This window comes from Cucurbita pepo, chromosome LG19 (assembly GCF_002806865.2).
Source record: "Cucurbita pepo subsp. pepo cultivar mu-cu-16 chromosome LG19, ASM280686v2, whole genome shotgun sequence".
Classification (NCBI taxonomy): Eukaryota; Viridiplantae; Streptophyta; class Magnoliopsida; order Cucurbitales; family Cucurbitaceae; genus Cucurbita; species Cucurbita pepo.
Window position 1 is genome coordinate 6,990,264 of NC_036656.1, and position 24,350 is coordinate 7,014,613.

General features: G+C 36.0%; 3 protein-coding genes, 2 long non-coding RNA genes and 1 other non-coding gene across 6 annotated transcripts; 2 read left to right on the forward strand and 4 right to left on the reverse strand.

Moving 5' to 3' along the window:
* Positions 1 to 2,524: 2,524 nt before the first annotated feature.
* On the reverse strand, positions 2,525 to 7,995 carry LOC111781505. The gene is made up of 3 exons (XR_002812992.1): positions 7,770 to 7,995; positions 7,487 to 7,590; positions 2,525 to 2,900 (listed from the first exon to the last, which is right to left on the reverse strand). It is a non-coding gene; the product is annotated as an uncharacterized LOC111781505 (long non-coding RNA).
* Positions 7,996 to 8,050: 55 nt separating this feature from the next.
* On the reverse strand, positions 8,051 to 8,122 carry TRNAD-GUC. Its single transcript has one exon. It is a non-coding gene; the product is annotated as a tRNA-Asp (tRNA).
* Positions 8,123 to 9,546: 1,424 nt separating this feature from the next.
* Positions 9,547 to 11,202, reverse strand: LOC111781915. The gene is made up of 2 exons (XR_002813039.1): positions 10,962 to 11,202; positions 9,547 to 9,982 (listed from the first exon to the last, which is right to left on the reverse strand). It is a non-coding gene; the product is annotated as an uncharacterized LOC111781915 (long non-coding RNA).
* A 2,377-nt stretch (positions 11,203 to 13,579) lies between these two features.
* Positions 13,580 to 14,271, forward strand: LOC111781463 (cold shock domain-containing protein 4-like). Its single transcript, XM_023662060.1, has one exon. It carries the CDS (start codon positions 13,581 to 13,583, stop codon positions 14,100 to 14,102), a length of 522 nt encoding a protein of 173 aa, XP_023517828.1. The 5' UTR covers position 13,580; the 3' UTR covers positions 14,103 to 14,271.
* A 279-nt stretch (positions 14,272 to 14,550) lies between these two features.
* Positions 14,551 to 19,870, reverse strand: LOC111781462 (secretory carrier-associated membrane protein 3-like). The gene is made up of 12 exons (XM_023662059.1): positions 19,584 to 19,870; positions 18,427 to 18,561; positions 18,271 to 18,333; positions 17,835 to 17,868; positions 17,093 to 17,215; positions 16,679 to 16,741; positions 16,496 to 16,589; positions 16,066 to 16,111; positions 15,883 to 15,950; positions 15,487 to 15,535; positions 15,030 to 15,095; positions 14,551 to 14,923 (listed from the first exon to the last, which is right to left on the reverse strand). Exons 1-12 carry the CDS (start codon positions 19,641 to 19,643, stop codon positions 14,837 to 14,839), a joined length of 888 nt encoding a protein of 295 aa, XP_023517827.1. The 5' UTR covers positions 19,644 to 19,870; the 3' UTR covers positions 14,551 to 14,836.
* Positions 19,871 to 22,023: 2,153 nt separating this feature from the next.
* LOC111781703 lies at positions 22,024 to 23,083 on the forward strand. Its single transcript, XM_023662391.1, has 2 exons — positions 22,024 to 22,883; positions 23,017 to 23,083. Exons 1-2 carry the CDS (start codon positions 22,024 to 22,026, stop codon positions 23,081 to 23,083), a joined length of 927 nt encoding a protein of 308 aa, XP_023518159.1.
* Positions 23,084 to 24,350: the final 1,267 nt, after the last annotated feature.

Here is a 24,350-nt window from a genome sequence, read left to right on the forward strand (position 1 = left end):
GTTAAGCATCAAGACAGCAGCAGGTATAAAAACAACAAAAATTTCAAAAATCAATTGACGTATGGAGATTCATCTGCCAATTATCAGAAGACAAAAGGAGGAGGTTTCAAAAAATCCTATCCACCTTGCCGCCATTGTGAGAAGAAAGGTCATCCACCATACAAGTGTTGGAGAAGACCTGACGCCTTCTGCTCCAAATGCAATCAACTTGGACATGAAGCTGTGATCTGCAAAGCCAAAGATCTGGTGAAAGAAGTAGATGCACAGGTAGTTGATCAAGAAGAAGAAGAAGAAGAAGATCAATTGTGTATGGTCACTTCTTCCTCAAGCAAAGAATCAAGCGAGAGCTGGTTGATTGACAGTGGGTGCACAAATCACATGACATATGACAAGGAGTCTTTTGAGGCATTAAGAGACACTGAACTCAAGAGAGTGAGGATTGGCAATGGTGAACACTTGGAAGTCAAGGGGAAAGGCACAATAGCTATAACAAGCTATGAAGGTACAAAATTTATTCCAGATGTTTTATTTGTGCCTAAAATTGATCAAAATCGGTTAAGCGTTGGTCAATTACTTGATAAAGGCTATAAAGTGTTGTTTGAGAATAAGCAGTGCTTGATCAAAGATGCTAGTGGCAAAGACTTGTTCAATGTCAAAATGGAAGAAAAAAGCTTTGCTCTAAATCCGACGGCCTTTATATCCAGAGTTAGTGCCACTGAGATTTGGCACAAAAGACTTAGACACTTTCATCATCAAGGTTTGCTTCAGATGCAATTAAAGAAGCCGATAGAAGAACTCACTGACATTGACGAGGACATGCCTCCTTGCCATACTTGTAATTTTGGGAAGCAACATACGCAACCCTTTCCTAAACAGGCATGGAGAGGCTCGAAAAAACTGCAACTGGTTCATACTGATCTTTGTGGTCCTCAGCGAACACCATCATTAAATGGTAATCTTTATTACATTGTTTTTATTAATGAACTAATAAGAATGTGTTGGATATTCTTGCTGAAGCAAGAGTCAGAAGTTGCGGGTGTATTTTGGAAATTCAAAGCCAAAGTTGAGAATGAAGGTGCATGCTTGATTCAGACTATAAGATCAGATAATAGCAAGGAGTACACTTTAGAAACTTTTAACAGGTTNTGTATGGTCACTTCTTCCTCAAGCAAAGAATCAAGCGAGAGCTGGTTGATTGACAGTGGGTGCACAAATCACATGACATATGACAAGGAGTCTTTTGAGGCATTAAGAGACACTGAACTCAAGAGAGTGAGGATTGGCAATGGTGAACACTTGGAAGTCAAGGGGAAAGGCACAATAGCTATAACAAGCTATGAAGGTACAAAATTTATTCCAGATGTTTTATTTGTGCCTAAAATTGATCAAAATCGGTTAAGCGTTGGTCAATTACTTGATAAAGGCTATAAAGTGTTGTTTGAGAATAAGCAGTGCTTGATCAAAGATGCTAGTGGCAAAGACTTGTTCAATGTCAAAATGGAAGAAAAAAGCTTTGCTCTAAATCCGACGGCCTTTATATCCAGAGTTAGTGCCACTGAGATTTGGCACAAAAGACTTAGACACTTTCATCATCAAGGTTTGCTTCAGATGCAATTAAAGAAGCCGATAGAAGAACTCACTGACATTGACGAGGACATGCCTCCTTGCCATACTTGTAATTTTGGGAAGCAACATACGCAACCCTTTCCTAAACAGGCATGGAGAGGCTCGAAAAAACTGCAACTGGTTCATACTGATCTTTGTGGTCCTCAGCGAACACCATCATTAAATGGTAATCTTTATTACATTGTTTTTATTAATGAACTAATAAGAATGTGTTGGATATTCTTGCTGAAGCAAGAGTCAGAAGTTGCGGGTGTATTTTGGAAATTCAAAGCCAAAGTTGAGAATGAAGGTGCATGCTTGATTCAGACTATAAGATCAGATAATAGCAAGGAGTACACTTTAGAAACTTTTAACAGGTTTTATGAAGAGGTTGGAATTGAACATCAATTGACAACACCATACACTCCTCAACAGAATGGCGTCAAGAGGAATAGATTCATAATGGAGATGATGAGATGCATGCTTCATGAGAAGGATCTTCCAAAACGTTTTTGAGGAAAAGCAGCAAACACTATTATGTGCTTGCAAAATCGAATTTCAACAAAAGCTGTGAAGGACCTGACACCATTTGAAGTTTGCATGTTAGAAGAGACTGAAGATGAACAACTAGAAGAGTCTGAAGATGAACGACAAGATGTTTTGGTTGATGATGCACCTGTCAGAGGAGGAGCTTTCGGTGATCGAGAAAAACAAAATCTGGGAGTTGGTTGATCGACCTCCAAACAGAAAGATTATTGGAGCAAGATGGATGTTCAGAAAAAAGCTTGGAGTTTACAACATCTAAACAAGGAGGAATGTTAAAGATCACGTATTTGTTTAGATTATTGTCAGTTAGTATCTAATTAAATCTCCGTTAAGAATTAGATTTAGTTTGTTGATTTGATTTAGTTTTGATTTGATTAGATTTTGTTTTGATTACTTGTTTGTTACCAGATTTTCTGCAGTTTTTTAGGTAGATTTTCTAAATATCTTCTTGTATTCTCCTCTATATAAATAGAGCATTCTTGCTCTTCATAATTCAATTTTCTCATCAATCATTCAATAACTCACTCTTTCACAAAGAATCCGGATCATTATCCACTACTCAAAGTTATTTTGTAGTTCCAACCTGTCATATTATGAATGGTCAAGTATGCAAGACTACTCACAGACCAATTGAATGGAAGAGAGGGAATGCCTAGAGTCCATCTGCTGAAACTCCATACCAAGTGTCCTTAATAAAAATTCACAATCTTTGAATCCCAACCAAATCTCTTACTCTTTCAACATCTTCCCTGCGGAAAATGGTAGAAGATCAAGTTGCTAAGGAAAAAAAAAAAAAGTTTATTGAAATTTTCAAAAGATGTAATATTCTATGATGCTTACAAAACATCTAGAAAGTAAAAATAGTAGATAGTTTACACCAAGATATAACTTAGTAAATAATATTGTTGAAGAGTTTTATACAAGTCCGAGTTTTTTCAGCGTATATCATTTGATTTCTTTCTTTTCCCGAGTCTAAAAGATAGAGCTTTGACATTCTTGAAGGGATGGTAGGTTAAAGTCATGTCCAATAGATTTTTTACCTTCTTAGGAAATGTGAGATGTCATCCGAAAATATTGAGAATTTTGTCCAGAAATTTTGAGCATATATGCATTGCATAAGTAAGTGGCTTTGTGATTCACTTTCTTTCTTGCATAATGGACATCATTTTGGAAATAAGGTTATGGACGACATTCTTTTTTTAATATTTTCACTTGTACGGATGGCTTTATGCGCTATTTCCCAAAGGAAAAACTTCATTTTTTTAGGGTGATTTCCTTTCCATATTATCTTTGTTAGCGTGCTATTTATTACTTCTACTTTTTTTTTCCTTAGGTCCATCATCAAAAAAATTTGTAGAGATGATCTCATTAGTGCTGGGAAGCCATGTCAATGAATCTAATTCTTTTGACGATACAACTAGGGCAAGGTTGAGGCTTACTTTAGCCCATTCTATAGCTTCGTTTTCTTTTAGGTTCCTACCAAGTTTGAGGTCCCAAAATTTATTGACAACCTTCCACGTTTCTTTGATGGTGGCTCTTTTATTATGAGAGTGACTATACAAAAGTGGATACTGCATGGCTAGCGTGATGTTTTCAATCCATGGATCAGTCCAGAATGATGTGCTTCCGCCATCACCCACTCTATAGTGAATTCGGGTAGTGACGAGGTTTTGATGTTTCTTTATGTACTTCCATGGTCCCTTTGTAGAAGATGGAAGGGGTCAATTTTTGCCTGATGTAGTTGTATATTTATTAATTTTTTTTATAAGAGACAATTTCATTGATGAGTGAAATTTATAAGAGGGATGTATAATTCATGGTGTTTACATAAGACCTTCCAAATTTGCAATGAGGGAGGTATAGTTGAAAAGTTTTGTGTAGGTCTGTGTCTTTTCTGTAAATATTCTCTGATTTCTTTCTTACCACAAATTCCAAAAGAAAGCCATGATGAGGTTTTTCCATAATAGGGCTTTTGTGTTCTTGAAAGGGTGGTACGTTAAGGCCACATCCAAAAAATCCTTTACCTCCTTAGAAAATGTGAGATGCCATCCGAACATATTGAGAATCGTTGTCTAGAAATTATGAGCGTATGTGCATTGCATAAACAAGTGACTTTGTGATTCGTTTTCTTTCTTGCNTTTTTTTTTTTTTTTTTTTTTTTTTTTTTTTTTTTTTGGGGAAGATTTTCACTTGTGCTATGGCTTTATGAGCTATTTCTCAAAGGAAGAACTTCACCTTTTTGGGTTGATGTCCTTTCCATATTGTCTTTGCTAGCGTGAGATTTATTACTTCTACTTTTTCCCCATGTTCATCATCAAGGATTTTGTAGAAAAGACCCCATCAATTTTGGGGAGCCAAGTTAGTGAGTCTTCTTTGTTTGACAATACCACAGGGGCAAGGTCAAGGCTTAATTCGGTCCACTCCGTTGCTTCATTATCCTTTAAATTCCTACCAAACTTCGGTCCCAAAATGATGTAGTTGTATATTTAGTTTTTATAAGTTCCCTCCCTGCGGCATTTCCTTGTGATGATATCTCCATATCCATTTTGTGAGGAGAGCTTTTTTCTTCTCCTTTATCAAAAATAGACCGAGTCCGCCCTTTTCTGCTGGAAATTTATGATATTCCATCCAACAAGTTGTGGGTTATCTTTCCACAAATAGTTTCATTTCTAAGAGAGACATGTAGTAAGTGGGGAGGTTGGATATTGTAGCTTGTATCAAGGTGACTCTTCCCTGTTTTGAAGTATAACATGATGACCATCTTGATAACCTTTTCATTTTTTTAATAATAGTCTTCTACGGGAAAAATGATTTGTGGTTTCCTTTCGAGGGTAATCCTAGGTATATATTTGGTTACACGCTCTTTTTACAACTGTATTTGCTAGCAAATTCAATAATCTTTGTGCTAATGTTTATTCCATAATCTCTATTTATTTTTTTAAGATCAATATTTTGTCCAAAAAATCTTTTAAAGGTTTTTACCATTTTGATCATGTTGTTTATGGAAGAGACATCTGACATATTATAAAAGAGGATTGTATCGTCTGCGGACGGAAGGTGGAAGGTGGAAGGTGGCTGATGCTTAAGCTTTCATAGCTAATCTAAAAGCTCTTTGTTTGTCCTTTATATTCGACTTTAGTGAATGGGCGACTGTGGCAATTCATTACCATTATGAAAAGAAAAGGGGATGGTGGATCCCCTTGTTGAAGACTCCATGAGGCATACATCTTCCTTCTCGGTCCGCCATTTTGAGCCAAAGCCTTTTGCTACAAGAATATTTTCAAGGAAAATCCAATTGATTTAATTGATGGCCTTTTCCAAGACAAGTTTGACGACTACACCTTTTTGTTTCTTTCTTTCCCAATTGCCACGAGGGATGCATCAAGGAATTGCCACGAGGGATGCATCAAGGATCTGCCATCCCTCTACAAAAGCTGTTAGAAGACATTTTGATAGCACCCTTGCTATGATTTTGTATAGTCCAACCGTAAGACTTGTGGGGTGAAAGTATGCAACAGCGTAAGTATTTTCTTTGAGATCAAATATATGTACATTCGCTTAGGTTTCTATTGATAACTCCATTTAAATATATATAGGAATACTCTCATGATATTAACTCTAATGTTCCAACATTTTAAAAAAAATCTATGAGGTAAAAAACTATCCGGTCCTTGAGGTTTGTCGGAGCCTAGGAGCTGTTTCGCCTTCCCCCTCTTTCTCGGTGAAAGCTACCTAGAGGGAACTGATCAATAGAACTCCAATCAAGATCATGGGGGAATTCGAAGATGGTATCATCCTTTGTATATAAGAACATGTAAAAAAACACAAATTTTAAGACAATTTCATCTTCGTTTACTAGACATTTGACTTGTGTCAATAAAATTTCCATACGTTTCTGTGTAGCCATGATAGGATGGAAAATTTGAAGTTTATTAGTGGTGGTCCCACAAGAATGAATGGGGGGAGATATTACAAATACTTCTACAATTAGCAAGCATTAAATAAATGCACAACGTTAGAGGGAAACTCACTAGAGATTAGAGAGAGCTAACTAAGAGAATAAAACTTAGATGCACATAGTTTTTCATCCTTGGGACTGGTGGGGGGAGGTTTAGAAAGAATGAAGTCTATTCTCACTTGCCTTTTTAATATATAGTTTTAAGACCTTCAAAAGCTTATGCCAAATTTGAAGAAAGGACATTTGAAGAATAAATTTTCCATGGCCTCTCCATTATATTTAAGTAAACACCAGTTGGGGTTCATTTGACGACCTTGGAATCAAAGCTACCCACTTATAGAGAATGTTAAATTTTCCAAAGTTTCACAATCATTTAGATACTCGTCCAAACAAACATCAAGGGAAACACTGGCAATCCCACACTCAACCACCTTAGCATACTAGCCAAGGCACCGCTCAAGTAATCTGGGGAAGCTAACTCAAAATACTAAGGGCCTTGTAATCGATCCTTCCAAAATCTTAGGTAATATTGCCGATCACAAACCTAGATCTAAGGACCTTTTAGCCGACTCATCAAGGACCCAAATGTTGCTAATGAGATCTGCCTTCTGCGCATAACCATTACAAAAAATGTCCTCGGTTTTCTTTAAGTTTTAGCAATAGAATATAAATATGTCTCAGCCAGCCATTGGGGGAGAGCCTTCACTTCCACCGCTGGTTCTATATCTCTGCCATTTCTTGGCCAGTAATCTAGGGTTCCATGCTAGATCCAAGTATCCTGATATCAACTATCAAACAAGGCTTGTAACAATCTTTATAGGAAATTCGAAGTAATATGTAACACTCTTTATTATATCAAATAAATCTTCAACATCATGCAACTAAACTGTCCCATCGTCAAGTCCAACTGATATCACCTACCATCAGGACTCCAATATAACGATTTCATAGACCTTCCTACCGAGTGCTAAACATAACGTCCTAAAGAGGAAGAGTCAATATTGTTCTCCTGTTGTATGCATTACGTTTTGGTGAACCAAAATTGTTCAAAAACATCAATAGTTCAAGAATCACTAAGCTATCATTAAATAACTTCAAAATTGCCTTTTGAATGAGGAAATACTGCCCTTCCTTAGGATTCAGTTTTAACAATTAACAATTAACAACCTTATATTAATCTATTTAACCTATGCATTACGTTATAACAAAAAATTTCTAGCTTCAACATTATATTAGATGCAATTCATCAGACCAAACAACTATGATAAAGCAGCGAGAAACTCAAAACTGGAAGAAAGCCGGTTAGATTACCTTTCTTTCAAAGAGTTTAGGAAATCAAAAATTAAGCTGAGGAAATCAAGGAGACATATAACTCACCCGGTGATATAGTCCGCAACCTCCGCCACGGTGGAGCAAAACTCCCAAGTCTTCTGTGACCATGGCTAGCAAATCCTTTCCGGTTTCCACTCGGAAATTTTAACCTTCCATTAGCAAATCATGAAATATTCAGAGCAGAAAACAACTCTCTCTGTTTTTTTAGTTCAACGAAACAACTCACTCATGGATCACCACAAACAAATACTAGAAGCATCGTTCCCCCAAAAAATAAAGAAATGAACGCGCAACTAAGGAGGCGGATGTTGAAGAGAGAAACATAAACCTGAGAGGCAATATGCTTGTCGAATTGGAGCTGAAATGGAAAGACACGGTCGGCCTCGTCGGCTCCCATAGCTTGATCTGAAATGGAAAAGCCTTCAGAAGCTGAAGTAATATTGGTGAAGAGCGAGAGAGAGAGAGAGAGAGAGAGAGAGGCCAAGAAGGAGAAGCCTCAGAGGACGAAAGCGGCAGTACTGAGTTCAGTTCACAGTCCGGCCAACAGAAATGAAGCGACAGATTCACGAAGCTTTCTAAAAATGAAGATGTAAATTAAAAAAGAAGTTACGCCGTTGCCGGGGATCGAACCCGGGTCACCCGCGTGACAGGCGGGAATACTTACCACTATACTACAACGACTTGCTGATCTCCATTTTGTATTTTATATAATTAATACTTACAAATTCATGTGTATCATTAAGTAAGAGCTGTTTGAAGCATGATTTAAAAAGAATACATCTAATTAGAACCCTTCAATTCCATGATCTTATTAATTAATGTATATACATATTAAGCCAAGCACAGCTCTCATTAATGGTTGACCAGACACCACAAGACATACAAGTAACGGAAAAATAAGAACACAATCAAACCAAGTTAATGAGCAATCATGTTTTGATGGAATCAGCAGTATCTTTCCTATATGCTTGCTACTCTCCACCAGCTGGTGGGCTTCTGCTGCTCCTTCCAATGGAAGATACTTGAAAATCACCGACAAATGTTTGTCCTATTATGTCCAATGTTCTTGTTTAGTGTTGGGAGAAACGTTTCTGGCTGCTACTGTGACCGTGACCGTGACCGTGACCGTGAGAGAAGATGGAGGTGACGGTGTGCACAATCCCCACCATGATTCCCATCTTCACTTGGCCTCGCTTTGGGATCGGACGGCCACCAATCCTCCTGCATATTCTCTCACCGTTGATGTTGTTCATCGTCTTGGCTTTTGAAGAAGTAATAGAAACTTGTTTGTTTGAAGTTTTGGATGCTCTCTTAAGGCTTCATTGAGGTGGATTTATATAGGCAGCCAATTCATTTTTATATATTTTGTGAAATTACCACTTTCTCCTTGCGAGGGGAGAATTTTTCTACATGACAAGGGTGTTTTTGGGTTTTTGGGACAAATATGGGATTCCACCGAGGGGACAAGATAAAGGCAAGACCATAATGAAAGTAATAAAGTTTTATGGGTTTCTGCTTTTGAATCTATTGACGAAAATAAAAAAAATGAAAAACGTGTTCAAATTTGCCAAATCATATTGCTTCCCACTACCGAGCAATAAAATTAAATTAATAATAAAAAAAAAAAAGAATCCGGGCAGTTGGTGCTGCCCCAGACTCACACCACACTGAGCCACGCTGGCGTTTTATACGCTTCATCTGGCCCAGGTGGCATCTCNTTTTTTTTTTTTTTTTTTTTTGTGGTCAAATCCAACGCACCAGCCCTGCTTAACACATCACCTTTCAAAACTATTATTTTATTTTATTTTTTAAAATTTATTTGACAGAGTGTTGGATTACGTTGAAGGGCTAAAGATTCGCATCCAAATCCTCAGATTTTGTCCCTTTTTCTTTTTTGGGATTTTTTTTACCTAATTTATCTCAATTAGTATAAAATTTTATAATAAAAAAATTAAAAATAAAGTTTATATTAACAATTTTCTCTTGAAAAATGATTTTTTTTTTACTTTATAATTATTGTAATTATTGGCTTTCATAGGAATATTAAGCTTAAGTTCATAACTCCGAATGAACACGGTAATTTGGTAATTTTAGTTGAATTGTTGAGCTTTAAGAGTTTTAATTAAATAACACAAATGAGTACAAAAATCAACAACAAAAAATATTATCACTTCACCGTAAATTAAGCAATTTGCTAATTTACATAAATAAAAATTTTAAAAATCACACACACTAAATTGATCGACGCCATGGAAGGCCATCTCGGTTTCTTCCTCATCTTTCTATTAGCAATTCGGAAGATCTTAGCGTCTAATCAGAGCCATCGATTTAAAAAATCAATTCAACGCTTCCGATTAACTGGTTCGATTCCCGGCCACTGGAGTTATTTCCGACCGCCGTGAAAGAAGATCGAAGAGACGGAGTGAGCAATACCCGCTAAGATAGCCATTTTGACCTGACCTCGTTTCGGAATCAAACGGTCAGAATATTTACTCGACAAGTTTCCACCGTTGATCGTGTTGGTCCTGGTACCGGCCATCTCTGCAACAGAAATTTCTTGATTTAGAGAGAGAGAGAATAAGGTATTATTTTTTGAAGACGGTGCTTCTTATGCTTCGAATCTGTCTCGACTTCAATTATATATATAAGACAAAATGGGCAAGAACCAGAAGGCAAGATGACGGTAATGGCCTTGGATTTGTGTAAGTTGACGATTTTAACCCTGCCTAACTAGTGCTTCTCTTGTTGCTTTTTTTTTTAATGAAAGGGTTTTTGAGTTTTGATCCCACTCCTCTCTGGCTAATTACAAATTTGACCTTTTGCACTTTAGAAGAAGAGCTGACGTCGTCGCTTAGTCCATTGATGACGTCAGCTTGAATTCAGTATCTCACTTTATTTATTTATTTTTTTTTTAAATATATTTATTATGAAAAAACGTGCTTTATATGGCTTCCACTGGGAAAAGGAAAATGCAAATAGGGTATCTAAGACTTGAGGCTGACCCACTACTAACTGTGGTTTTTGTCCGGAGATTCATTTGGTATTCATATTGATTCATATATGAGCATCACTGTTGCGTTAGACTCAGGTATGAAAATTAGTATTATTATATTTATATAAAAGTTCGTCTAGTATTATTATAAAATGTAGAGTTATTGTCCTTTTGTATTTGCTTAGAGACAATTGAGAGGGCAGTTAAAAGTGCAATAATCTTGTTTTTGTTTCCGTTCTAATAATTAGTATCAAATCATTTTGGTGGGGACATTTAGGTACCACAGTTTCAATCTATAAATTTGAGTTGAAATATAAATTAAATTAATGTTCTATCACCCATACTATATAGTTTTAAATAATGCAAGGACACAAAAAGCGACATAATAATGATAGGTTTTAAAGAAAAGAATTGAAATGAATAATCTCAGGCTGCAAATTTGAAAGAGACATGTTGGGTTCAATGTATTGTTTTGAGATCTCATAAATAAAATATTAGCCAAAAATTTACAACCGAAATCAAAAACACCTCTCTCCGACACCCATCGCTTGCCGCCGTGGAATCTAACTCCGGCGAGTGGTTGGCGAGAAAATTGAAACAACGGAATGAGCGAGACCCACCATAATCCCCAATTTGACCTGTCCCCTCTTGGGAATCGGACGGCCGGAACTCCGGGGAGAGTAGGTGGCGCCGCTGATGTCGTCGCTTATGGAACCGCCCATCTATGACTGAGGAAAAATTCGGCGGCGGGAGTGAAGGTTAAAAGTGGAATTTGAATGAGTGGAAGAGGCGATGGAAAGTGGAAATTTATATAGAGAGGAGAGAAGGGGACAGAATAAAGCAAGGGGTAAGAGAGGGATTATAAAAATAAGCGGTTCACGTGGCGGAGTGAGACAGAGAGGGTGGGCTATCCGCCATGACAGCGCGGCGCAGCGCTGCCTTGTCCCACCACCACACTCTGCAAGACTGCCACTCTAAGAAAGATTCCATTCCACGTCATCAAACAAACCCCAAAAATGAAACGTACGGACCTGTTTTGGGCCTTCAACTTCAAAGCCCACTTAACGCTATTATTATTATTTTTAAATAATCAAATAATTATTAAATAATACCGTCTATTAATTAAAAATAAGGACAAAAGCACGTGCAGGTCACGTATTGCCTGATGGAAGCAAATTTCGTAATCAGTGGTTGATAAATTATATATTTTTTTTTTTTATTTAGCCCTGAAATTGATCTGATTTCTTCCCGACAACTTGTTTGTTGGTTGAATTGCTTCAGGAGACTAATTTATCATATAATTAAATATTTATTTTCACATTTTCATGTCTGTATGACATCATAAATTTATTGTCTGGTTGACTTTTATATATTCACCTACTAACTAATAACTTCTGATTTTGTCTTCTAAATTTTCAATTAACAAATTAATAAATGTGAAAAGATTTTTAAAATTCTATTTTTTTTTTTTTTTAATTATTAGAATATATTGTGTGGTATTTGGTGAAGGGTTGATAAAATGGGATGAAATAATGAATTTCAAGTTGGGAGTTAGATAAAATTTAATGTACTAATCTTCTTATTTTCTTCATTTTCCCAATTAATTCACACATTATTTTTGTGAATATTATAATATATTTGTTTTAAAAAATAAAAACAATCAAACCCAAAAAAAAAAAAAAAAAAAAAAAAAAATTGTTTCTGTTATTTTAGAAGAAACATTAAAATCAAAATTATAATGAGATGTTAATAAAAAGAAACGTCAATAAAGGCCATTATATCTAATTAAGTAGAATTCAACTCTTTTTGGCTGAGCCAATCTAGATGAAATAATTATGATAGTCATTAAATCTTATCGTGTTAAATTATGAATATAATTCTTATTATTTGGAAATATTTAAGAGAGTTTTATCGAACTATAAAAATTAATTATAACTTTTAAAATTGTATCGATTAAATTCTAATATTTAAAATATATATCAGATACCTCGGAAATTACGAGGCAAAAGAGAATTGGTTCAATATGTTTAACATAACTTAGTTCATCTTCAATTGTCAAAAAAGTTCCTTGACAAGAAAAACTTATTTCGAAATTGTGTGTAAGAGGCAATCGCGATATGTAGTTGTCCACCATTTTGTAGGAAAAGACTTTTAAGCTTACAACTTTATCAAATAGTGGAAACAAATGTTTGTGGCGTTGGTAGTGCATATTTAGAGAATAAATCAAAATGTATGAAAAAAGTTGGTCGATTAGACGTGACATCTATTGAAGTTCCAAATAAGTGACAATTACTTATGTAACAACTCAAGCTCACCACAGCTAGTAGATATTGGTGTATTTGAACTTTCCCTTCAAAATTTTACTAACCGATATTGTCATTTATGGGTTTTCCCTTCAAGATCTTTCCTTTCAAGATCTTTCCCTTCAAGGTTTTAATACATGTCTACGACCTACCACCACTAGCCGATATTTTCATTTTTGGGTTTCTCATACAAGGTTTTAAAACGCGTCTAGTAGGTAGAGGTTTCCACACTCTTATAAGGAATTATGTGTTCTCCTTCCCAATCAAGATGGGATCTCACAATCCACCTTCATTGGGGGTTAGCGTCCTCGCTAGCACACCGTCCACCAGTGTCTAGCTCTGATGCCATATGTTACAGTCCAAACCCACAGCTAGCAAATATTATCATATTTGAATTTTCTCCCAATGTTTTAAAACGTATCTACTAAGGTATAACTCTCTCCAACCAATGTAAGATCTTACGATTTATCAGGCTAAAGTACGAGGAAGTAAAAACTAACAATGTGGTGCAAAAATAAGAAGGTCCGGATAAAATCATTCACCAAAGTTTGCTAGACATTATAGATAATATTGTTGGCAACTAATAATAAAGAACACGATTGAGAAAGAAGTAGAAGAGATGTTAGGTATTAGGTAATAGGAGCGGAGGAGTAGATAAGGTTAAAAGAAAATTAGGAGATAGAGATTCACCGCCATGCCTTTGGGTTGAATATGAATCCCCAATTAACAATAGTATCAACTAAAAAATAAATTTAAAAGAAAAGATAAAAAATTTGAAAGGAGAGAGACAGAGAGATACCCATTAATGAGGAGCCAACTGCCCCGCCAATACCATCTTCAATAAATGCATTTCCTGCCCCCCACTTTCTCCTTACCCACTTCCATTTCCGTATTTCTACTTTCCCCAATCCTCACTTTCCTCTCCCAAACAACTTGTAATCCTCAAAAACGCGTCCAAATGAACCGCCACATGGCTATCTCCGCTCTTCTCGTCGCCGTCCTCCTTCTCTCGCCGCCCTTCTCTCTCGCCACCGCTCGGAACAGCGGCGGCGGCGGCTTCGATGGGATGTTCGGACCTGGTAACGGATTTGACGACATACCCGGCTTTGGAAAGGGCTGGGATAAGGGCATCATCGGTGGAGGATATGGCGGTGGCTACGGCGGCCCCAAAGGTGGCTACGGGAAGGGCGGGATCATAAGGAACACTGTCGTGTGTAAAGAGAAAGGTCCTTGTTACAATAAGAAGGTGACTTGTCCGGCTAAGTGTTTCTCCTCCTACAGCCGATCGGGGAAGGGCTTCGGCGGCGGAGGCGGAGGCGGTGGCTGCACCATCGACTGCACTAAGAAGTGTATCGGCTATTGTTAGAGAGGGCTCTGAGTGTTTCTTTGACACGGCCGCTGGGTAGCCGGAAAAAATATCTATAACTAGTAAGCTTGTTTTAATGGGAAGAAAAAAGGCTATGTAATACAGTTTTACCAGACTGATATCATATGTTATTATAAATATTATCATAATTATTATGGTTTTTCTTGAACTCTTGTGGAACTGTGTTTTCCTTTCTTGTGATATATATATATATATATATGGAAGGTTGTAATGGAAAGTTTTTGTACTTGAATGAGTAAATGGGAAAAGAACAACGAATGCATCTGGTAGTGATGGGAGGTGAATGAATATAAATGTAGAAGCATCGGAGACAAGCAGGCTGTTCATGATGAATTCTCCAAGAACACGTCCAACCCATTCCATCTTTTGCTCCTTCCATTCAACTATCATCATTTCATCAACATTTCGGTAAAGAACTTGAACACGACAACCAATTTTCCCAAACAACTTGTAAAAATGAACTCAGAATTCAATCAACCTCAACATTCTAACAATATGGTCTATAAAACTGACACTACAACCTCTGGGGTGGTCAAATTACATCACGGGCGAAAAAAAAACATACACTGAAGTTGGGTGGTAAAAATGAAACAACGTGACTGAACAGCCCGTCAACCTAAAGCAGTAAACTTATCCACAGCCAGTGGCTAAGTGCATATACAACCTATGTTCTGGGACGAAGCCCATCGGTGTGGTTATACGTGGTCACTGCATCACATGGCTGCCCTCACAGCGCCCCTGGCAGCCTCACGCCTCATCTGAGCTGCTTTACCGCTGCCTCGGAAGTACATGTATACTTGCTGCATGACAAAAGAGAAAGCGGCCCATGCATAGAATGAATTAGCAATTCTGTTGTTTTACATCTGTAAGCGTATGGATATAAAAAAGGGGAGAGGCACAATTGACCTGAATAACCCAGATGCTGAGAACTGATTCAAGACAGAACAATCCAAATCCAATAAAATAGAATATCTGCAACAAACAGGAAAATAGAGTATGAAACCTCCAGGCTACGTAAATTAGAGGCTACGTATTATTACTACTTTCCTAGGATAAATCATAGGAAAGTGAGCATCCACAATTCATAAGGGAAATTCTAACCACACTTAACAAAACTTGCTCTCATTTAACTTATTTTCATATCAGTAAAAAAATCTTCTTTTTCGAAGAAGACCAAATAAATCATAACATGTCTCCATGTATCTCCCCAATCTAGTGGGTCATCCGAGGTTTACTGATATAGGTTAAAAAAATAAAAAATAAAATAACTGACTGAAAAGGAAGTAGGCAGATTTTTTTTTAGTAGATCAAAAGAGAATCTTCCCCAAGTCATGTGCTCATAAATAAAAGAAAATATCCTTACTCCGACCAAGACTTGTCCGCCAATAAGATCTATTGCAGGTAAAATGCCACTGTTACCACACCAAAAAAAAAAAAATATCATTAGTACGAGGAAAAGAATATGGAACTTCTATTAATCTAAGAAAGTATACTATTGAGCACTATCTCAATGCATATCTGGAAGTCTAAGAAGCACGGATACGTATATGAGACATGGATATGACATGCCATAGTGTGTGTGTGTGTGTGTAAAAGATCAAGATCAATTGAAAAAATATAGCTGAAATGGAGATAGAAATTTTAAAGCATATTTGTGTTCGAAGTCACTGATTTGAACATTTTAAAGCATCATAAACCAAACCATACTGAGAACACAAATTAACCAAACATGATAAATACCGAATACAAAGGATCATACCTCAGAGATTTTCCCTTGAAGACTATTGGAGGTGCTACCGCAGCAAATATGCAGAAACCAATATGAAGCTGTAGGAAAAAAAATTCATTACTAAATTTGTAATGATAAATGTCCAATTTTCAACCAAGTGTTTGCTATTCGGGAAGAAAGCTAAAGTTACTGAGTATCGCAAAATAGTATTACCAAATAAAACATAAAGAACCATCCAAACTTCATAGCACTTTCACTCCTGCAACATTAGAGATAAAAGAATGCTAATTAATATCTTCATGGTCAGATCAATACTTGTAGGTCCGATATAGGGTTCCACCTTCAGAAGTGAGGGGAGGACTTATCAACTACATGAAAGAGATATAACACTCATTAAAAATCTACTACTACCATTGTTTTCTAAAGTCTACAAGCATATCATTTTGTTTCTATAAGAAAATAATATCAAAGTTCAGTATTTGGTCATATAAATTCTTTAAGTAATCAGTCCTAAACTTAAACTCAAACAACAACAATCTATTTGAACAATGCAAACCCAAAAAAAAAAAAAAAAAAAACCCATTCAAATAGAAAAAGGTAGAAAGAGGGGCGTACAGACAAGTTTAAAGATCAAAAAAGGTACCTAGATGCATTGTAAAGTGGGCGATACCACAAGAAATATCCTCCAGGGACCCCAGCAATAAAATAGATGACAGCAAGGAACCAGATTTTTACCCCTACAACCATAAAATGGAAAGATGATAAGCAATAAAAACAATTAATTGCTACAGATAAATCATTTTGGCAAAATGGTATATCAACTTACCTTCTCCCTTAATCCATGCTGTAGTAACAGCTATGATGTTCCAGAAGAGGCAAAGAGTTAGCCCTGTGCCACCAGAACATGACAATGTACTTTATGTCAATATCTTACATAAGAGATTTGTTGTGATAACCCATCTAAGAAAGAAATGAAGGCAACTTCGCAGGGGAGCCTTTATGTCAATAGCTCGAGCAAAATATTTTGTTATAACTACCCGTCTAATAAAGAAATGGCAACTTTGCAGGGGGGAAACAGTAGTCTTGTCCAAACACTGTCTTAAATTTTTCAATCAAATTGTCAAAGGGTAAGATTCAACAACAGTGCCCATATAACAGGTTTAAAACTAGGATTATTGAATGATATCAATAATAACAGCCTATACACGAACAAATCAAGATAGACCACAAGTTCACATACCTAACAATGTAGTAAATGCAACGTACTGCAATCTTTGCAGATGAATAGGAATATCATTTGCAATATCATGGTGGATGATTGGGAAAAAAGGTGGCCAATTTTTCTGCTCTAGAACAATTCCAGCTGCAAAACAAGAACAGATCAGGTCATAAGCTGAATTGGAAAAAACATGTGATCTTCAATGCGGTTTCATTCTTCAACAAGTAGTTGAACGTATCTCTCTAATTCACCTTCTAGGTGGTTTTCAGAACAAGAGAGTTAATTTCCTTTAAAAATTAAATAATAAATAATAAATAATAATAATAAATCCAACAACAAGGGTGATTGACAAGCAATTTAATTTTCGCAGAATGATTTGCTGGGGAACCTATGGATCATCTGAATTCCAGTTGAACACAAAAACTAGTTTTCAAAGTGGCAACAAGAGAAATGTGCACTCGGTGGAATATGATTGTACATGTTATGGTGTCAAATCCTCAGATTGCATGAATTTCCCAAATTTGTTATTACTTAATTCTTTTTCAAGTATTGTTCCGATTTATGCATGTGCGTAATTAATTCTTTTTCAAGTATTGTTCCGATTTATGCATGTGCGTAATACAAATGGATTTAGTTATACTTGACTAAACTGAAGGTATGATCTCATTATGACAGATTGCCGCTAAACTTATGAAATACATTCTGAGAGTTCTACTGGCAATTTAGCATCCTGATATAGACTTCAACTGTCAGAATAAATTACCTCGATTTGCAACATCTTCCCTCCGTTTTACTTCCTGCATTAAACCAAGAATGCTAAAGAATTAAATAAAGTTACCTAAAACATTAAATTTAAAGTTAGATGAATCAGAACCAGTACAAGGATTTCATTTCATTTCAAGTAGCGGAGGAAAGGATGACAAAGGGGATTAATCTTGTGATTTGGAAATTCAATCTCATGCATAATTTGAACTAGCAACAGCGCTTGGCTAGTTTGTTGTGATTAAATTATATAATAAATTCTAAATATTTGCAAAGTCCATTTCTTCTACTCTCAAGAATACAATTGTAACATCAATCAAAATCAAACAAGGAAATCATCCTGATTGTTTCCAGATGAGAATCAAGTTTGAAATTAAACACCAGAATGACAACTGCAAAAACCTATTCAAAGATTTTAAGCATTCTTCAAGAAGTACCTGTTCCCGCCTTTTCAATTCAGCCTCTTTCGCTTGGAGTTCCTTCTCTTTCTTCTTCAAATCCTAATTTTTTTAAAAAAAAATTGGTGCAATTAAGAAACCCAGGAGATCAATGGTGGAATAAAGAACATAGTACACACTAAAAATCTCAAAAACCTTAGATTTTGATCCTCCAGAATTTGAATCGAGTGGTATGTCAACAGTTGCACCATGACCATAATTAAAACCGACTGGTTCTGGAGGAAGAGGTGAAAGCCTGGAATTTGTAGCGGGGGCAACAGTTCCAGGATTCTGGAAGATTACCAGTAATGAAGTTAGTCAAAAAAGTAAATAAGTTTGACAAGATAATATTTTAGCCAATAAATATAGTGTTACAATCATCTTTATGGAAGCATGAGATGAATGAAACCATTAAAACCAGGTTGAATTTAAGACCACAGGTTGAATGATTTTCAGTTTATCCATGTGCCAAGGGAATGTGTAGTTATTGACAAAACTATAGTAATAAAGAGCAAGAACCATATATTAACTAGGAAGACGGGAAAATAAGACTAACATCTCCAAAAAATTGAAAATTGGGAACTGAAAAAAAAAAAAAATCATGAAAGAAGTAACTTATTAAACAAAGCTGTATTTCTCTTAATAGAAAAATGTAATTGCAAAGGTTATCCATACTCGATTGACTGAATACTTGAATCCCTTTTCCTATTCTATTTTACTTTTGTTTTGGTTTGGTTGGGGAAGACAGAGAGCAGCTAGCTACTGCAGCAGCTTAACAGTTGAGGTTAGACTACTTTTTTCAGATGGTAAAAAGAAACGACACCTCCGTCATAATTTGATTTCCTCGATGTCTTCACCCAACTGCAGGATCCTGGTTTGTAGATAGATCGGAAATTAGGTTTGTAAGCCGAACATCCAAAGGTTTACAATATCCCGCCGGTATACGCAGAAATTCGAGAGGCACAATCTAAATATAGCTTGAATGTCCAAGTAAGTGGATATCTATCTTGATGATAATTCATGCCGAGTGAAACCAAATTATAGGGGTGAGAATCTTCTATGGGCTTCTTTTTCCAAGACTTCGGATAAGAAGAAGGAAAAAAAGGATCCAATCCAACCGTAGAAAATAAAATAGTAGAAATCCAAAAATCCACTAAGCTAAACGGAAATCCGCATCCACCGCATACTCAAACGACCTAGTCTATCGAACAACACAGCAAAGCAGCATACTAAAACCAACCAAATTCAGTAGCAAGTTGGGAGCATAATTTGAGCATCCAAAGCAAGAAGATCAAAGATAGAGGAAAACTCACTGCAAAGGGGTTGACTTCTTCTTCTTCAGCGAAAGGGTTTCTGTCGTACCGACCAGCCATGGCGGAGAGAGTTGCAAACGGAAGCGAGGAGCGGAATCGCAGAACCCTAGATCTGATTTGAACAGAGGAAGATGGAGAGAACGCTTAGGGATGAAGCAATTCAAAGCTGAAACCCGAGGAACTTTGACGGTTCAATCGGGGGGAAATGGAGTTTGGAAAGAAGAAAATGGAATCGTAGAGAGAGAAAAAAGTGAGAGAAGGTAGCCGTCCAGCTTAATACCTTTCAACTCAAAAGACGTTAAATAATGGAAATTTTGTTCGTACAAATGTGAAAATTAATTTTACCCATATTTATTTACTAAAAAATTAAAACAATCATAAACAACAAATTTCAATTTATGAAAAAAAAAATAACTAAATTTTAACTTTGTAATCGTCACAATGACAAATCACGTGACCTGGATATTAATCTATTTTTTAATAAAATAAATTAAATAATTTTTTTTTATGTTATATGTTTAATTTGTTTTTTTTAATGTTATATGGAGCTAATGCTAATTTTTTAAACAATATACAAACCGTAGGACCAAAGGCTTATGAATTTAGTAAATGGGAAAGCAATGTTATAACCAAACCTTCTTTTCGAGTTGATGGATTTGGTTGGATATAAATGGTGGATTAGGTAAGTTGACGGTGAATATTCCTTCAACCTATCATAAATGATTTCGAATCAATCTCCACAACGGGAGTGGAACATAGAGCTTTCAACCACCATTTTCAACCCGTTCTTATTTTCATTATTTATTATCAATTGTCGAAATAATTATTTATCGATATAAATGAGAATAAATAATTTCATTGGTATGAAACATCTTGGGTAAAATCAAAATAGAGTTGGTGTCTAATCTGAATACCAATAGCACAAATAATAAAATTAAGGATAATTTTAACCCGTAATGAAATTGTTAAATGTTATATTTGCCATTAGATAATTAACAAATCTAAAATTTTTTTAGGTCTCTATCAGTGCTAAAAACAATTTACATATCTATTGTTAATATAGCCTCTTATTATGTTTGTCAACCATCACTTTGATTACTTATAAAGTATTTTTATATGTTTATCAACGATGACTTTTATTATTCATAAAGATATTAATTTTTCATTTTTATACGGTTGACTTAAAAATATATCTATGACTATAAAAATTGGAAATTTATGATTGGTTAATAATAATTAATTAATTTTCTTTATTAAAATCGAAAGAAAAGTTGGACTTATAATATGCAATACATATGGATATATTATTTTTTGGAGAGCCAAAATTTTAAAATATTATTTACCAAATAAAAGAAAAAATAAGGAAATTTAGATTCCACTTAACAATACACAATATTTATTATTGAAAAAGAAAGAAAAAACGTGGATATAATATTATTTACTATATATAATTCATGTACTTAAAAAAAATGTAATCAGCTGTGTCGGTCACCAAATAAAGTGGGCCGTTATACATGGGTTTGGGCCCAAGGCCCAACGACATGTCGGGCGCTGGATCCTTTAATGAGAGTTTCACTTCATTTTGGGTTGGATCTACCCGTAACGGCCGAACCTTTTCCTTTTTTCACAAGCGGGAAAACCATTAATTACATTTAAAAATAATAACAATTACATCCTTATTTTATTTTATTTTTTTTATGACGAGCGATTTTTATTATATATATATATTCTTATTTCATGTTTTTTAATTAAAAATATTTTTGGATCATTTTTTTTGTTTTTTTGTTTTCTCTTATTTTTTCCTCCCATCATGTTTATTTGAGGCTTGGTTATTCGTCATTTCTTTGATTATTGACGTTTAAGTTGATGGAAAACTAAAATTTAAATTAAGTTATTATGTAAGATGAAAAAACGAGAGCGACCCAAAGTTGTATTTTAAATGATTGAAACGTTTATTTCATTATGTCTTCGATAACATTATTCGGCCACATTACCCTAACAAATTTATTTTTAAAGGGTAGATTTAGAGTGTTTATGAAAAGAGTTGTTAATAATTAAGGGGGATTATAGAAACATTTAGTATTGGTTGTGATAATGAATGCGTCCTTTGATGTCTTGTGGTAGCCCGACCCACGTCCCATGCACTGCTTTAATCACTGTTTCACTAACAAAACATTAAAATTTCAATTACGTGTCCGGGTCGGGTATCTGAAACTAAAATGTTAAAAGATTTATGAATCTAATCCAGTATAAAGTTTTAGGATCATTAAAATAAAAAAAGTTTAATCCTAAAAAATTGTCGAATTTTCATCTCTTTATAGCCTCCCTCTTTCGCCCATTCATTAGTACCATCCTCCATGGAAGATTGAGGATTCTGCAACCTCGCCGGCATGTTATAATGTCCGTCGCCGCCGACATGTTCTGAAGGCCGCCAGATAAAATGGGTTGCTGCGTTAGTTCGGGGAAATCGTCAAGTTCAGCTCATAAATTCGATGCGGCAGCCGCTGGTAAGATATTTGGGCCGTTAACTGACAACGGAAGCAGAGAGCCGCCGTCTTCCATGGAGGAAGAGACAGTTAAAGAAGTTCTCTCTGAAACGCATGCTCTGAAACCACTGCAAATTTCGCCACCGCTGAAGAATTGCCCACCGGAAGAAGATGAAGCCCAAAAACCTGTTGGAGATAAGGTCACCTATGAGATCGAGAAGAAGCTTCCTGAAATTCCCATAAATGGAATTGCACAACAGGCTTCCGAGTTCGATGAAATTTCCAACCCGGACAAGTTTTTCGCCACCGCCAATTTCACCGATACAATGGACGGCGGTGAAGAGGTTCATCAAATGGTCTTGAAAGCACTGCCGACAAATCAATCAATTCCCGGGGACGTTGGGTTGAAAAGAAAATTGTCGCCGAACAAGACACTTAACCGGAGATCAGACCAGTCGCCGGTCCGACGAAACAGCTTTGTTGGGTCGGCGAGATTGGTTCAGAAAAGAGACGCAAGTCCAGCAATGACGCATCGAGGATTGAGGACGGAGCCTACTCAGAAAGACCCAGATGAGAATCTCGGCAGGAGATCCCGGTCCCCAGCCACCGCACGTTTCGACGGCGGAGGGTCTAGATCCGCCCTGGGGCGGACCCCATCTGTGAGAAAATCCGGTAAATCATCGCCGCTTCGCACGCCGACAGCAATAACACAAGCACAGGCGACCAGTCGAAAAGTAGTAGAAGAAAACAATATCACTGATGGAAACATGATCACTCAGATTGAGTCACTAGAAAACCCACTGGTTTCCTTGGAGTGCTTCATCTTCCTNAAAAAAAAAAAAAAAAAAAAAAAAAATTCAATTCTCAGTTGGTCACCTTTTTTTTTTTTTGTGTGTGGGTTTTGTTGTTTCTTGTATGATTTCGTTCTATGTTTTACTAATGTAAAGAAACAATCACGGCGGCCGGTCGCCGGAGAATTCATCAAAGCAAGGCGGTGGGGTTGTTGGTAATTGAATCATAATTTCAATTCAGAAGTTCAAGAAAGAATGATTAGTTACTGTTCATCACTTGAATTAAGGAGAAAAATAAAGAAGATAATTAGGATTAGACTCTTAAACGTTAATCACATTGACGGATGATAGGTGGCAACAATCCAAAATGTGTATAATGGGTCTTCCCGAATTAATGGCACAAGTTCTTGTCAATTTTTCTCTACTACGCTTATAATTCAAACTTTAAAAAATTAAAAAATAAAGAATTTAATATCATATAAAAGAAGTAAATATGCAATAATAGTAACTATTCTAGATTTAACTAAGAGCATAGAATATGAAATATGAGTTTCATAAAAATAGCTTCAAGTTGCACAAACTTAGATAGCTAAGCTCAATGCGCCCAAAAGCTACAAAAATACCCGCTATGATTGTATCAAACAAAAAATGTGACGGTTGGTCTTGTTTGTCTCTTCTATAAAGTTTATGATAAAATAATATAGATTGAGAGGAAAACGGAGTTGAAATTCAGATATAGTTTGGAGGGAAAGGGGGGGGAATTAAAACAGGGTTTTTGAGGCCGTTGGAAGGTGGGGGTGGTCCAATGCCCAATGGATCAATTCCAACGGAAAATACAAACCCAACTTATGGCGGATTTTGGTAACTTGAAATAAATTCAAAAAAAGGCGAAACCCCCGCTTTCTGTTTCTATCCGAATCCTATGGCATTTGAGAGACACAAAAACAATGTCGAGTTTGATCATGATTGCTTAGTTTTCAAAAAGCTTTTTGGGGCATTTTCAGTGCATTTTTAACGTCTCTCTCTCTTGAAATAACTGAGAGTGGGCTAAGAAAACGAATGAGTTAAAGAGTTTTGAGCGTACCAGGCCTATCTTACTACTTCCACTGGGCTAGCTTGCAAATGAAGCCCACACCGAATGGATGTTGTGTTGCTTCCTTCTTGGACCTGCAAAAAGCACAAGCCGGATTAGTGTCCACACCATCAACAATCCAAGTGATTTCAAATTCAATTAATAAAATAACAACTTAAATGGTGTGTGATAAAATATTAGTGGAAATCGTGACGTTCCAAAAGTTTTCAATTGATGGAACTCCTCTGATTGTCACGTGTGCCATGAATAGACATTTGCACACATCACCTATATTTAGAATAATATACCTTTCCTATATCAATTTACCAAATACAGTAACAACATAGAAATTAGTATTATACTTTTAACACAAATTTGGTCCCTATAAATTATAGAAACATAAGAATTTAGTCCCAGG